This window comes from Colobus angolensis, unplaced genomic scaffold (assembly GCF_000951035.1).
Source record: "Colobus angolensis palliatus isolate OR3802 unplaced genomic scaffold, Cang.pa_1.0 Scaffold431, whole genome shotgun sequence".
Classification (NCBI taxonomy): Eukaryota; Metazoa; Chordata; class Mammalia; order Primates; family Cercopithecidae; genus Colobus; species Colobus angolensis.
Window position 1 is genome coordinate 159415 of NW_012117722.1, and position 15314 is coordinate 174728.

Below are 15314 nucleotides of genomic sequence, written 5' to 3' on the forward strand. Positions count from 1 at the left end.
CACTTAGACAGGCTGACAAAGTGAAAACTTGTATGTGATGCAAAGTATCCTTTGGGCCATTGATTAAGACATAATATAGTGCATTGACAAGTCAAGTCAAATGCCCGCAGCAGACAACAAACCCCGGCCTCCCCTTCCCATGGTCTGGCTCCCATTTTGCACCATAGAACCCACAATGGAAATCTGGCAAGACATAGAACACAGATGGCTACTGACTGACATGAAAAGTAAATTTTATTAAACATGTTTACATACATGAGTTGGAATTTCATTTAAAAGCACAGGGGAGTGTTAAGACAAGTGGTCAAAATAGAAAGATACTAGCCAATTATAATCAGTTGATTGTTGGCCACTAAGACAGAACGGAATCTAGTAGAAGTGCACCAATGCTTCAGTTCCTCCTGCTCAGCATGGTGAGCAGTGGTCAATCTGTGCCCTGTGGAATGATGGGCAGATAATTCTGGCATGTGTAAATAATAATAAATAATTCACTTGGTGCAGGCAGTATGTCTATGAATTAAAACCTAATGTGTACACAGTGTCTACATGTGTTACAGCCCCACAGTAGGAATCTACACCAAAATATTTATTAGAAGGAATTTGGTCCATACTACATCACGTTTTCCGGAGGGTAAAAAATAAAGTCCATCTATAGACATTTCACCACAGACCCAGAGACTGAGTCTGGCTAAAACCTGCAAAATGTCTATAACAAAAATGGATGGCTTAGATTTCTTGGTTATTTCGGTATAGTAATTAACAAGCAAACTGTACAAGTACATGCAACATACAAGCTGGCCTATGTGGAACTAACATACATTATTAAATAACCTTTTGTTTCTTTTCTTTTTAAAATTTTTTTTACAAAATGTGCATGCAGCTTTGAACAGTTCCAAGTCATGCTGCTCTATCTGTGTAATCACAAAAGTAGAGTGACTCATAAAAGGAGGGAGAACGTATCAATGCACCTGCAGAGATTGCAGTTTGTAGCACATGTACAGAATGTCACAAGGGAAATTCAAGGCCAAGAAAAACTAAATGAAGAAAATGCAAATTGAAAGTTGACTTTGTTTATTTTTCCCCCCAAAAGTAAGATACTTTGCATTAAAAAATCAAGCTTTGTGCTTGCATCAATCTCAAAGAAATGTAAACTAAAATTCGATAAAAACATTAGTTTAGTGCAGAATATTTCAACTGGAATTTCCAGTGGAATATTGAACAACTCATACCATGCTCTTTCCAGGGCAGATGGGTGTGTCTACACTGAGGCATGGCTGAGAAGCCTGGGCGTAGCTCAAAGTGTCTTAGGCTCAAATCCATTCCTAGTCACCATTTTTGGGAAGTCAAAGTATGGTTTATACACATGAGCATTTTTTTTTATATCAGGAAGAAAAAGGCAATACAAGGAGTGTTTTCAAAGTACAATTATGCAGTTAGTTTTAGTCCCCAGCATTAGTTGCAGATTGACTTATTTAAAAGTCTTTCATGCAAAACAATGGAAACCATAAATTAATTTTCTAGAATGCAAACAGATAGGCTCTTCATTAAAAAAGTACTTCTTTGATTATTTATTTTGAAAGATAAGTTTTTGTCTTTTGGGTTTCCACACATAAGACTTTAAAGAATTATAAAATGAAAGCTAGTGAAACCCTTCCTTGGCTTCACCTTATGTAGCTGTTTAACACTTTGGGGAGATGCCACAGAGACCACTTCAGCCCTTTTTTTGGTGCTTTTGGAAAAAAGAAGGGAAGAGTCTCTGTTAGCATCATGAGGCCTGTCATGACACAGCCAAAAAAAACTAGTGGAAATAACAGATGTGGTGAAAACAAAACAAAACCTCAAGAAACGAAAACCAACAAACACCACACAAATAAACAAAACACACAAAAGAACAAAACAATTCAAACATCAGGGAAATAACACTGCTTGTGGTCTGTGCAGAAACGTGTAGAATACAACTTTTCACAGAGTGAGAGTTTCCAGTTTGTTCAATTTGGTGTGTGTGTGTGTGTGTGTGTGTGTGTGTGTATTCATAGATTTAAAGTTTCCTCTTTTTCTATTTGTTAGAAGCATCAGTGACTCTCACCAGCACGTTGATTCTTCCTGTAATTTGATAGATTGCCTTGTTCTGTCATATGAAGCCATGTTTTAAATAACAATTGGGACATATTATTGAAAAACTACTACAGGCAAAACACAAGTTGATTGTCTGTCTCCAACAATGCTTTTGATCATGAAATATCTGGTTCAGATTATTATCCTGAAAGGTAGAGTTTTATTGGAATGACTCTGGTATGAGTTCACTATGATCGAATACAGGGAGGCCCAGTTGAACTTTCCAGAGATGACTGGGAAGCCCGGCGGGTGAGGGGAGTGAGTGTGGGATCCACCAGTGAGGATGGTGGGAACAATTTGTACCATCCGATCACCATGCTGGACAGGTCGAGTTCTTCCAACAAGATCTGAGCCACACCCATAAAGCATTTGTGGTCCATTCTGCCATAGTCTCCCCAGACAATCACCTGCAGAGATAGAGAAATGCAACATTACCTGGACTTCTCTCTGCTTCATATCTGAAGGGCTCAAAGCAACTATGCTGTAAAAGTGGGCCAGTCAGTGAAGCAGAGGAAATGAATACAACTACCACCAAGGAGAAGGCACAGATAAGAAGATACACTAACCTTAAGATGCTTATAGACACTTCACAATAATTTTTAGTCTGATGGAATGAAGGATTGTGTGTTCCTAGTCAATGAAGAGTATTATCTACATAAGCCATGTTAAAGAAATAAATACATAAGATTATTTTTATATGAATGCAACACCTTTCTTGTGTAACTACTATCTAATTAGCGATGTGCAGGACCATAAGAATATAAAAATTAAAATTTGTGCAATTTAGGAGGGCAGGATGAGCAATCCAACTCAGTATACCATGGAATGTATGTACAAGAAAGTATGTACAAAGAATGAGAGTACTCATTTGATTTCTTTTGTATTACGGTCTTTTTAGTGAAGGGGTAGATCAAAAAAATAATTGTGGGCTGGTACCTTTTGAGGACTTGCCTGCCAATTTTAATTTAGATGATTAATATTTCAATTAGATCATTAAAAATTACCACAATCCAGGTCAACTTCTATTGGCTATTGGTGTCAGACAAGCCTTCCATTACACCTAGTCCCAGGTTCTATTTTCTAATACTTCAGTCATCTGTAAAGGTTCCCAACTGGACTCATTCACCTGTTTTATACAAGCAGAGTTGGTGGTGAATCCCACCTTTAAACTTTACTGAGTAACTTTGTGAAATTACTTTACTTCTTGAATCTCAGACATAATCTTTAAAATGGGGATAATGATATTATTGCACATGTTAGTTACAACGTTTAAATAATGCATATAAGCACCTAGAAATGCATCCGGCATTCAACCAGGACTCATTCTCTTCTCCTCTCCCTCTTCCTCTTTGTATCCCATGTTTGGTAGAGAGCAATGCTCAACCAGCTATTATTAGCATTGTTTTGTTTGATATATCTTTATCTATTTATCATCTATCTATCTAGTGAGGATATATCTCTATCTATTTATACCTATATATCTAGTGAGGAGTGAGGAGGGGCGGGAACAGGGCAAAGCTAGGAGAGGATAGAGACAGAAAGGAAAAGAAGAGAGAGAGATAAAATTGTTCTCTATTAGATCCACCAAATATTTTTAATATTATATATTATTTGCATTATAAACTAACCATTTGAATTTTTTCTACTCAAGAATATTATCCTACATTTATCTCTTTGTGTTTTACCATCTCTTTGATACATGAATAATACAAACATTTCAATGTAAAAAGCCAAACAAACTATTACTGACCTGAAGAACTTTACCCTGTGGACTTTCATCAAAAACCAGAGACTGCTGATACAAAGGATCAAGGGTTTTTCGTGCAATTCTTGTCTTCTTCTTGGCTATACAGGCCCCATTTTCCAAAAGATACACTTTGACATATGGAGCTAAACAAAGTTATATTAACATACAAGAATTATTCCTTAAGTTCAACTATTTTTTAAATTAGAGAATTCCCTATTAGAGAATTAGAGATGCTTACTGAAAGTTTCCCATCGACTGTTTAAATTACTTAAAATTTTCATTGCTCCATAAATTCTATTCCTTAAATCTATATGTTACCATTACTGCCATTTTCCTCATTTTGATTCAATGTATACAAAGTTATTTGAAGACTTTGACTTACTTGGGTTACAATGCAGGTTTATATCTTAAAGCTCATTGTTCCCCTTTTACGATTAGAACTATATTCTTTTTTTCTTTTGCCTTTCTAAATGTGCAGAAAGAAAATAATTGACACTAGCTAAGAAACAACCATAACTAACCTTAAAAAATATTATAACATACTTCCTAACACCTTCTGAAAGAATAACTGTGCAAGGAAAACCCAAATCCATTTTAATAACATCCAGGAACACAGAAACACTGCTTTTTAAATTAATCAGATGACGCAAAACAGAGCATGTGAAACTCAAATACAGCAAATGTTTTTATTTTTTTGCCTATTAAATAGCCCCTTCACCAAATTCAGGAATACTTCTCCTTACCAGGTGTAGATTTGGAACCAGGCTTTTGTGTGAGGCTTCGTGCTCTAATAACTTCAACTTCTAATTGGCCCTTTTTGTCCTCCATTCCAATTTGTATATCACCTGCAAATGGAGGGGAAGCAAGATGTGTTTCAGCTTCTTTGCAGTTAAGTGCAGTTAAAACAAAAAGGAGAGCCCATAACAGACTACAGATTTTTATCTTCATGATTTTGTTGAGAAACTAATATTTAGACCCCCTCACTCCACAATCCACTTTTCTTTCTTGGTCTCCAAATCAAATTTGGAAGTGATTCTCTTATTTTTTCTGGTATTAATCCCTATTATGAGATTCGCAAATTAGTTAATAAATGACTATAACAACACTGAAGTATTTCTATAATTCTTGTACTTAATGTGATTTCTTACTCTTATTTCATCCAGTATATACTAAAAAATTGTAACCATATGTATTTTCATTATCCAGAGAAAGCCACCATTAATATTTGGTGAATATCCTAGCATTCTCATACTTCTATCAATCTATCTGCCTATCTATCTATCTATCTATCTATCTATTAGCAATCATGATCGTATATCATCATTTTATTGACTGTATGGACTACTGCATGGATATGTCATTACCTATTAAATCAGACTCCTATTGATGGAAATAAAGGTTATTTACATAAACTATTTTATGGTGCAGTGTAAGTAAGTAGGGTTATAATGAACAGTTTTATAAGAATTCTTGCACATATTCTTGAATCAGTTATTTTTTGGAACATAAAATTCCAATATTTTAAATTTTCATATCTAATAGTATGGACATCCAAAAATTCCATGCATTCTGCCAACTCCTCCAGAAAGGTTTGCACTATCACCAGAAATATCACTCTTCCTGCCTCTCACCCTTACTAATACTGGCATTAGCAATATGTCTAATGTCAGTATCAAAAATATGCTTAATTTTTGCCAATCTGGTTAAAACGATATTTTAATTTGCATTTCTTTGATTATTAAGGAGCATTATGTAGCCCATGTATAGTTTGATGCAAAATTAGATCAGCAACTAGAATGAGTCCCTTCCTTTTTATTTCATGAAAATATTTGTTTCATAGTTTTCATGTCTCTCGAGCTCATATTTATTAGAGCTCCTCTATGAAAACACCTGGGTGTATTCTCCCCATTTTTTGGTAAGTAGAATGTTAAATACTGACAGTTATAGTTCTACTCAGGTTTTCTCAGCTTTCTACTTACTCTTAAATTCTTTGTGGTAGGTTATATTTTTTAACAACTGTTCATCTAAAATAAAGTTTCAAATGTTAAGCTTTTTTTTTTTTTTGAGACAGAGGCTTGCTCTGTCGTCCAGGTTGGAGTGCAGTGGTGCGATCTCGGCTCACTGTAACCTCCATCTTCTGGGTTCAAGTGATTCTCCTGCCTCAGTCTCCCAAGTAGCTGGGACTACAGGCATGCGCCACCCTGCCTGGCTATTTTTTGTATTTTTAGTGGAGACAGGGTTTTACCATGTTGGTCAGGCTGGTCTCAAACTCCTGACCTCAGGTGATCTGCCTGCCTTGGCCTCCCAAAGTGCTGGGATTACAGGTGTGAGCCACAGCGTCCAGCCTAAGCATTTGCATAAGTGGTATCATTCAGCAATTTTCTTTCTTCACTTAACTACATTTTCTTAGATATCCATCCAAGTTGATGTGTTGAGATCTAGAACACTCCCTTTAATTTCTCTATAATAGTCTATTACATGAATGTCATATTTATCTACTCTCCAGTTAGGGGTCTTGGTTTTCCTATTTGGTGCTGCTACAAAAAAATGCTGCAAAGAGCTTCTTGAGGATATGTAATTCGAAGTTGTATTGCTGGGTCACAGCACATCCACACTTTTATTTTTACTAGATGCTGCCATATTATTCCAATTGGTGACTGCACCAAATTACACTTCTAATAGCAGTGTAAGAGAATGCATATTTCTAAGCGTGTTTGCTAATTATATTGAAAGATTTAAACAATTTGGACAATCTGATATGCAAATACACACATACACACACACACACATACACGTGTGCTTTGTAGAAACGTTAACAGATAAGTAAACTCCACTCTATTTTCAGTTTGATAATTTTTTCTCATAAATTAAAACTGAATTTTTATCATTTTTTCTGCATACTTAAGATGGTCATTTTTTCTTTTTATTACAGTAATGTGATCAACTATATTAATTAGTTTTCATATATTAAACCAACCATATGTTCATGAAAAAAAAATTCCATTTTGTTGTGATAATATTATTTTTAGTATTGCTGAATTTGCTTTTCTTGGGGTTCATGAGGGACTCTGGAAAGTATGACTATATTTATTTTCAGTTCTGAAAATCTATCAATCATTATATATATACTTTTTATTGTTACACTCTCTGTTTTCCATTTTCATTTTTATTTATTGATACATAATAGTACATAATATATGTATGTATTTTTTAGGTACATGTGATAATTTAATACATTCATATACTTTGTTATGATCAAGTCAGTGTAATTGGGATGTCGTTACCTTAAATATTTGTTTTTTTTTTAATGCTAGGAACATTTGAATAATTCTCACTCAAACATTATATTTTCAAAGGTGTCTGGCCTATACTCCTTCCTTCCCTATTCTGGGACTAATTAGACATATATTAGACCTCACTTTTCTGCTCGGTCTTATAACTTCTTATTCATATTTTCCATTATTTTGTGTGTCCAATTAATTCTGGATACTTTCTTAAGGCTTTATCCTCCAGTTAACCACTAACCAATTATCTTCTCAACTCTGTCTAAACTGCTGGTAACTCATCCATTGAATTCTTAACTTTAGTTATATTTTTCAATTCTATAATTTCTATTGGGCTCTTAAAGATTTGAGTTTTCTGATGAAATTCTCCATCTTGTTTTTTATTTTAGGTAATCTTCTTTCTCTTCCTCATGACTTGAGATGATGTCCTGAAATTGCATTAAAAAGATTTTCCTTGTTTGTTTTGTACAGATTGTTCAGTTCGCCACTCAATGTGCTCTTTCAATCTCTCAGGTTTTATGTTTTACTTAAACATTCAGGCATCATTATTTTTCCCCAAAAACTGTCTCTCTATTCTCTTTTTAGGTTCCTGTTAGAGTAAGTTTGAACTTTTTGGTTTATTCTTCCTACATCCCGAATTCTCCTCTCTTATAAAAGATTTTTTTTTTTAATTTAAATAGGCCATGTTATTGGTGGTATTCTATAGTTCTCCTTGTATTTAATTATATCTTAAGCTTTGTTCAGTATCCTATTTAGCTCATCCACTGAGTTTTAAATTTTAAGTCATTATATTTTCCATTCTCTAACTTTCTTTCTTAAAAATATGTGCTTGTTTTTTGTTTAATAACCTCTTGGCATTTTTTTCTGTGGATTATATGATACTTTATCTCTGAAAACTTCTAAGTTATTTCTACTTATTTGCATCATTTCCATTTTCTCAGGCATGGATTCTTTGGTCAGTTGATCAACTTTGTTGTTCTAGACATTCTCATTAGTTTTATAATTCTGTTTCAGACCACAGTTACTAGAACTCTTTTGTTCCCTTTTTGTCCTTTTTTTTTTTTTTTTTTTTGAGACGGAGTCTCGCTCTGTCGCCCAGGCTGGAGTGCAGTGGCCGGATCTCAGCTCACTGCAAGCTCCGCCTTCCAGGTTTACGCCATTCTCCTGCCTCAGCCTCCCGAGTAGCTGGGACTACAGGCGCCCACCACCTCGCCTCGCTAGTTTTTTGAATTTTTTTAGTAGAGACGGGGTTTCACCATGTTAGCCAGGATGGTCTCGATCTCCTGACCTCGTGATCCGCCCGTCTCGGCCTCCCAAAGTGCTGGGATTACAGGCTTGAGCCACCGCGCCCGGCCCCCTTTTTGTCCTTTTAATGTTTCTTAAAGATTTCTTTTTAAATCACACACATATCCCCAACTGTTCTAGAAAACCTGTTATGTTTATACATAACTAACTTCTACCCCTCTCTCAACTTCTTGTCTTCCAAAACTTATTGCTTCCAAAATTTTCAATATTTTTATCTGATTTACTTTCTGGCATTTGCCTCATTATTTCTAAGAACTATACTTATATTATCCTTTCTGCAGTTTTAGATAGTATTATTGACTTTCAATTTTGATCTCTTTCACTGCCTTCCTACTCCTACTACATACGTGACAATTTCTGTCATCCCATTCTCCCAATATTAATATTTATATTCTTTTGACTATGTAACCTTATGCATAACTGTGTGAACTAGAATATTATAACCACTTCTCATTTCTTAGATCTTCCTTTTCCCTACACTTAATTAGTGTCTTTTAATAAAGTATTTGCTTACATTTTTATGTAGACCTCATTAGTTTAAATCTTAGTCTCTCCTGGTTGTTTATCTTTTCCATAAAAATCAAACCCATTAGATTCTACAGATTTTATCTCATGAAATCTGACACGATCCAATTTGAATGCTGCTTTGAAACCTTGCTGCAGTTACCGTTAGTTCTTCCTTTGCTATCACTCTGGGTATCCCAATCATCTTTATCTTGTGAGGAAGCATTTATTTATTGATTCCTTTTTTTTTTTTTAGTTCATAATTTTGAAAATTCGCTTAGTTCATTTGGTCAAAGTAAATCTTCTAGTAGCTTTCTGAGAAATGTTAGCAATGAGGAAAATGATTTGAGGCCTTGCCTGGGGCCAAGTATGTATCCACTCTAGCCTCAAAATTACTTGATAGTTTGGCTGGCTTTTGTATTCTAGGTTGGAAATTTGTTGTTACTCAGAATTCTGAAGGTAATGCTAATAGTCTTCTGGCTTCCAGTATATTGAAGAATCCAATGAAAATATGAAGAGCCCAATAAGAATCTGATTTTTTTTTCTTTTTTTGTTTTTTGAGATGGAGTCTTGCTCAGTCGCCCAGGCTGGAGTGCAGAGGCGCGATCTTGGCTCACTGCAAGCTCCGCCTCCTGAGTTCACGCCATTCTCCTGCCTTAGCCTCCCGAGTAGCTGGGACTACAGGTGCCCGCCACCATGCCCCGCTAATTTTTTTTTGTATTTTTAGTAGAGAAGGGGTTTCACCGTGTTAACCAGGATGGTCTCGATCTCCTGAACTCATGATCTGCCCATCTCGGCCTCCCAAAGTGCTGGGATTACAGGCGTAAGCCACCACACCCAGCGAGAATCTGATTTTTGATAGTTTTTTTGTGAAATTATTTTTCCTCTTAGGAAGCTTCTATGATTTTTTATCAAGCATCAGTATTGCGAAATTCCACTATATTGTGTCTTCAAGCTGATCTATTTTCATGCATTTTGCTGAAGTTCTTTCCCACTGTAAGATTACAGAAAGATTAACTTAAGTGTTTTCCAGTACTTTTTAGTATCTTTCTCCACCTTCCCTTTTCTTTTTTATAGTTAAGTCTAAAATATTAACTTTTTTGGTAAGTTGTGTAGGGTGAGGGAATTCCGTAAATTTTTTCACACAGGTAAATAGTTATGCTACTATACTTTATTGAACAGTCTATCTATTTTTTTTTCCATGCTCTGAAATGCCACCCTTGTCCTACATTTAGATCTATTATGTCAGGGTTCCTGGTAATTCAAATATTTATGGCTAATTTTACTTCCTTTTTCATAATATCTCAAATTAGAAAAATATACTTGAAATTAGAATAGTTGTTTTCAAACAGTAACTCCCTAGCTAAAATGTTGCTTCTCACTTGTATTGCTATTACACAATTTTAAATACTTTAAATGACTTTGTCAAACACAAAACATCAATTTTCCTGTAGAAAAAAAATGATTCTTACCCATTGCAGGGGTGGCAAGGGTTTGGCGGCCAACAAGCTGGGCTGGTCCCAATCCATCAAGAAAATCACTGAACTGACTGTCAGCTCCCAGTCGCACTCCAGGAAATATTAAACTATCAGCAAAAGGATAAAAACCAAAGGAAAAAAAAAACGTGAAATCTTCTAGAATTCTTTTCACTAGTTTCCATTTGACTAATTATAATCATGAAGCATAAATATTACTTAGACAATCTGTTTTTTTAATTTATTATTTGCATTGCCTTTGAGCCAAGCATATGAGGCTTAACATTGATTGAGGAAAGGTGTACACTCTCAATTTGATACCTAATGCTCTATTCAAGAGCGCTCAGTTATAGCTTTTAATATATCAAGTTCCAAATCTCTATATAAATGTGTTGCTGAGAAAAAAACATAAGATGCAAATTTTTATATCATAAACTTCACACCGATGCTTGCTCATGAACATTAGGTAACATTAATGCTAAATTTTTTAAAGTGGTCAATAATTTCTTGAATAAATGTTATAGTTCAAGTTCTTATTTATAAACATTTAATTGATTCACTTTTGAATCAATTCTGGTTAAATTCATCTTTCAATCAATTAAATGTTTAAATTATTTGAGACTTTTATTTGGTTCCAATTGAAATTAATTGATTAGAAAATCTGTATTTCTTCCTATAATATGACTTCCTGATAGCCCCAGGATTAAGCTGCACAAGGATAGTGCCTGTGCTGTTCTTGTTGACTGATGTAGTTATCATTGGGTAATAAGAACTATGCTCATTATGTAATAGGCATTCAGTAAGCATTTTTTGAATGAATATATTTCTATAGAGACTTACTCTTTCCATTGTGCTTTCACATCTATTATTTCTCTTAACTAAGGGAATTAAATGGGACACATTATAATCCCATCCAGAGACCATGAAAATAAATCCAAGAGATTAAGTGGTTTATGATGGAGGCAAATTTTATTTGTTACTTTTTTGTATCAGAAAATGATGTGTTCAAGTCTCATTTGTATATTACTTTATGCTACTTCATCCAATACTGGTATTTTGTCAGTAAGTTTATCTCCATAACTTTCATACCTGATGATTTTTGTTCTTAGATATTCCTTACTGGAAACATGCATAACAAGCCAATCATTTGACCAACTAAACAAAGACCAACTAGTTTCAGGAGTGGGAAGGAATATCACAAACAGTAATTTGGCATAATTCTGTTAAATTTTCTAAACAAAACAAAAAATCCAGTAAAGACAAGAAATACTAGATTGGCATATGAGTAATGTGAATGGTAATGAACAAATGATTATGGAAAATTTATATGTGGTGCATCTCCATGTAATCCAAAACAACACATTAACTACTTATTTGTAAGATCCACTACCTCAATAAAAATTGTTTTACCAGAAATATTCTCAAGCATAGGAAGTAGCAGGTTTTGTGCAGGATCCATATGAAATGTCAGAAAAAAAAATCGAACTGAGTAAATTTTTAAAAATTGTATTCTACTTTCTCAGAATTAACGAAAACATTTTAGTCAGAAAAATAATGAAGCTGATAGATCCTGGATTATTTCCTAAGGTAAAAATGAGTCAGCAATGTTTTAAAAACAAGAAAATGTAAGTTACTTACATATATGACAGTGTTAGACTTAGAAAAGTTAGGGTCCAAATTAGCTTGGAGAAAATTAAGAAAATGGGAAATCAGTTCCTTACTTTTAATTTTAATTTAGACTTTGCTGACAGGGACAGACTATGAATTTCCCCTATGAAAGAGTCCATTACCTGTGGCATTTCTACACTAAACATCCAGTAAGGAACTATTCTGGGCTTTCCTAGATGGAGGAAATGAATTTGTTCATGTGGACTCAGAATTTCTTCACCCTTTGAAAGGTATGAATGACCAGGTGTAGAGGTGTGTCCATATGTACTTACTTATAAGCCATTAGGGTGGTTTAAAATGGATGGTTGAACTTCTGGTTAAATAAAGAAGCTGTACAGTAACACTCAGTGGCTTTGTTATTTTACTGATTACTACACAATTCATGGTTCCACAGCCATGCAGACGTGCTGACAGCACTTACTTGCCCTCAGAGCTGTAACTGTTGATGCTGCCATCAGTAGACTCTCGGCTCGGTTGCCTTACCATCTTTCTCATTTCAGCTGCCATGCCTGTTTCTGTACTTCTCTGGATGGTACTTTTTAACTTTTTGTGGCCTGACTCTGACAGGAGAGAGTAAAAGAAACTCTAAGTTTTATCTAGACAGTTTCCCCCTGAATATCAATTGATCCTGCAAATATAATAGTTAATTTTACACATAATTACAAATTTAATCAGAAAAATAGTAACCTAAGGGAGTACTTTGCTTGATTCAGGCTCCTTGCCAAAGTGTGCTTGGCTAAGAGGAGTAGCCCTGGATGCTACACCATGGCCACAGTTTCAGTGACTGCCTGAATCTCAATCAGCCAAAATGAAATCATTGTATTATTGATGGTGACAACTTCAATGAAAATCTGAATTTGGCACCCAACTGTTATGTGGAAAGATAATGGTGAACAGTCTAATAGGTTTCTCCTAATACAGAATTCACTAAATGTGTATGAATAGTCTCAAAGGACAAGTCATATTCTTTTAAGGAGAAGGTGCATTTGGAACCCAGTATGAACAATATCACAGTTTTTGTACTATCACGTATCAGCAATCCTCATAAAGAGAACCGAGTATTTTAATTGATGATTTTCGCAACACTTTAACCTACATTATATAATATTTATACTCATTTGAGATGGCATATAGATTATGGAGTTAGGTATAACAGGTTTTATCCTAATTCAAAGACTACTGAGCTATCTCATGGCCTTTTGACTCAGCTGCATGAGTTCTGACTGGCAGTTTTGGGGTGTACACCTCCATTTGCACTGGGTATTACATGCATTTGCATTTCAGTTCTTGATAAGTTCAGAAGAATTTTCTTGAGCCACTTTGAAATGTACTAACCAGCATTCTATTCATAGCATGGAAATAAATTCTAAAATATTTACTTGCTTACATGCATAAGCAGTATCAATAGGTTAGGAAAACTGCTAGACTTTATTCCATCTATACATTCTATAAACATTTCTGGTTTTTGCTTTAGTTTTTGTATAGTATCATTTAATACCCATTAATAATATATGAAAAATGCTCTATATACATAATTACATACATAACTACTATATAAACACATTAACTTTTCAATCCTCATAAAACCTTTACAAAGCAGGTACCTAAATACACTCTTACATAAGCCATTTGAAACACTGCATCTTTTCCCTCTCATTTTTGGTCATTGGATTCCTTTTGTAAATTGTCTAATCAAAGATATAATAGGTTATGCTATATGAACTTAATGCTGATGCTTCCTATGCATTTAGTATGTTCATTAAAATTTTTACTTTTTATTGTTCTTAACTTTTTTATTGCTATTTTTGCTTACAAAGACAATATATGTACATTACAAAATATTTAAATGTTACAGAAATTGCAAACATTGAATGCCCCTATAAGTTCACCACTCAAGGAAGACAATGGTTAATAATTTGGGAACTATTTTTTCTTTATACCACTACAAGCTTCTTCACTTGGCTACTGTGATCCACACTCTCCGTTTTTCCTTCTTCGACATTGGTTGTTACTTCCCAGTCTTTTCTGCTGCATTTTTCCTCTTTGAGATTTTTTAGATATAGATGATCCCTAGACCTCAGGCCTCCAACCTTTTGCTTTCTTCTACACTTACTTCCTAGGTGATCTCTAACATAGCTTTAACATAGCTAACAAAGTCATTCATGCCATTGTGCCTCCCAAACGTACATCAAGGTCTTAACCATTCTCTTAAATGCTGAAGTCATTAATTCAATTGCCTAGTAGCTCCATTTACATATCTAATAGGCACTTCAACATTAACATATCCAAGACAGAACTCTTCCCCACCTCCACCACACTACCACCTCCTACTACTAAATCCTCCTCCCGCAGTAAACGGTACTGCAATTCACTTAGCTGATCAGGCCTAAATCCTTGTAATCGTCTTTGATTCCTCTAACACACCCCACATCCAATCCATCAGCGAATCCTCTTGGCTTTGCCTTCAAAATGCATCACAAATCTGGTCATTCTTCTTCCTCTCCGCAGCTCCTACCCTACGTCCAGACACTGTCATCACTCAAAACAACAGTGCCATACCCATATAGCTGGGCTCACTGCTTCTATTCTTTTCCTCCTCAGAATATTCTTGACATAACAGCCATGGTGAGTCTTTAAAAATGTAAATCTGAATATATCATTCCCCTGCTCAAGATCTTATAATGATTAATCACCAAAATAAAATGAAAATCCAAAATTGTTATCATGGTCCAGGAAATGCCATATCTTCTTGTCCTTGGACACCTCACATCTCATCTTCTGTCCCTCATTGCATATGACCAATGCTCTCCAGTCACACTGTCTTCCCTACATTTCCTCAAGCCTGCAAGCATGCTGCTTCTGTTTGTCCCTCCTTTCTTGCCTTGTTCCTTATTCAGATTTCTGCTTCAAGAGAGGCTGTCTCCTCAGAGAGGCTTTGTATAGTATCCCTTTGCTGTGCTTTAGTTTTCTTCATAGCAGTGCTTCATCTGCCATTAAACATTTATCTGTTTGTGGTCTGTTTTCCAATTAGAATTTAATTTCTGTGAGAGCAGGGTCATTGTGAGTATTGTTCACTGTTACTCTTCATATCTAAAACAGGGGTATAAACTGTTGATAGTGAAATCACACCACATATACTAATGTGCAATTTTCACATTCCGTTTAATATAATGTAACACAAACAGGTATATATTTATTCTTTTTAAAGATTGCACT

General features: G+C 34.9%; 1 protein-coding gene across 6 annotated transcripts in view; it reads right to left on the reverse strand.

The window, feature by feature from the left end:
• Nucleotides 1-216: 216 nt before the first annotated feature.
• Nucleotides 217-15314, reverse strand: part of RIMS1 (regulating synaptic membrane exocytosis 1) — a 502863-nt gene continuing 487765 nt past the window's right edge. For 5 of the 6 annotated variants that reach the window (XM_011957025.1, XM_011957027.1, XM_011957028.1 and 2 more), the window contains 5 exons: nt 12520-12658; nt 10428-10540; nt 4606-4707; nt 3866-4005; nt 217-2522 (listed from right to left, as the gene is read on the reverse strand). In XM_011957025.1, the coding sequence (XP_011812415.1) occupies nt 2304-2522; nt 3866-4005; nt 4606-4707; nt 10428-10540; nt 12520-12658 (713 nt within the window). In that variant the 3' untranslated portion in view covers nt 217-2303. The remainder of the gene's footprint in view (nt 2523-3865; nt 4006-4605; nt 4708-10427; nt 10541-12519; nt 12659-15314) is intronic. The other variant, XM_011957026.1, reaches the window with a different exon arrangement.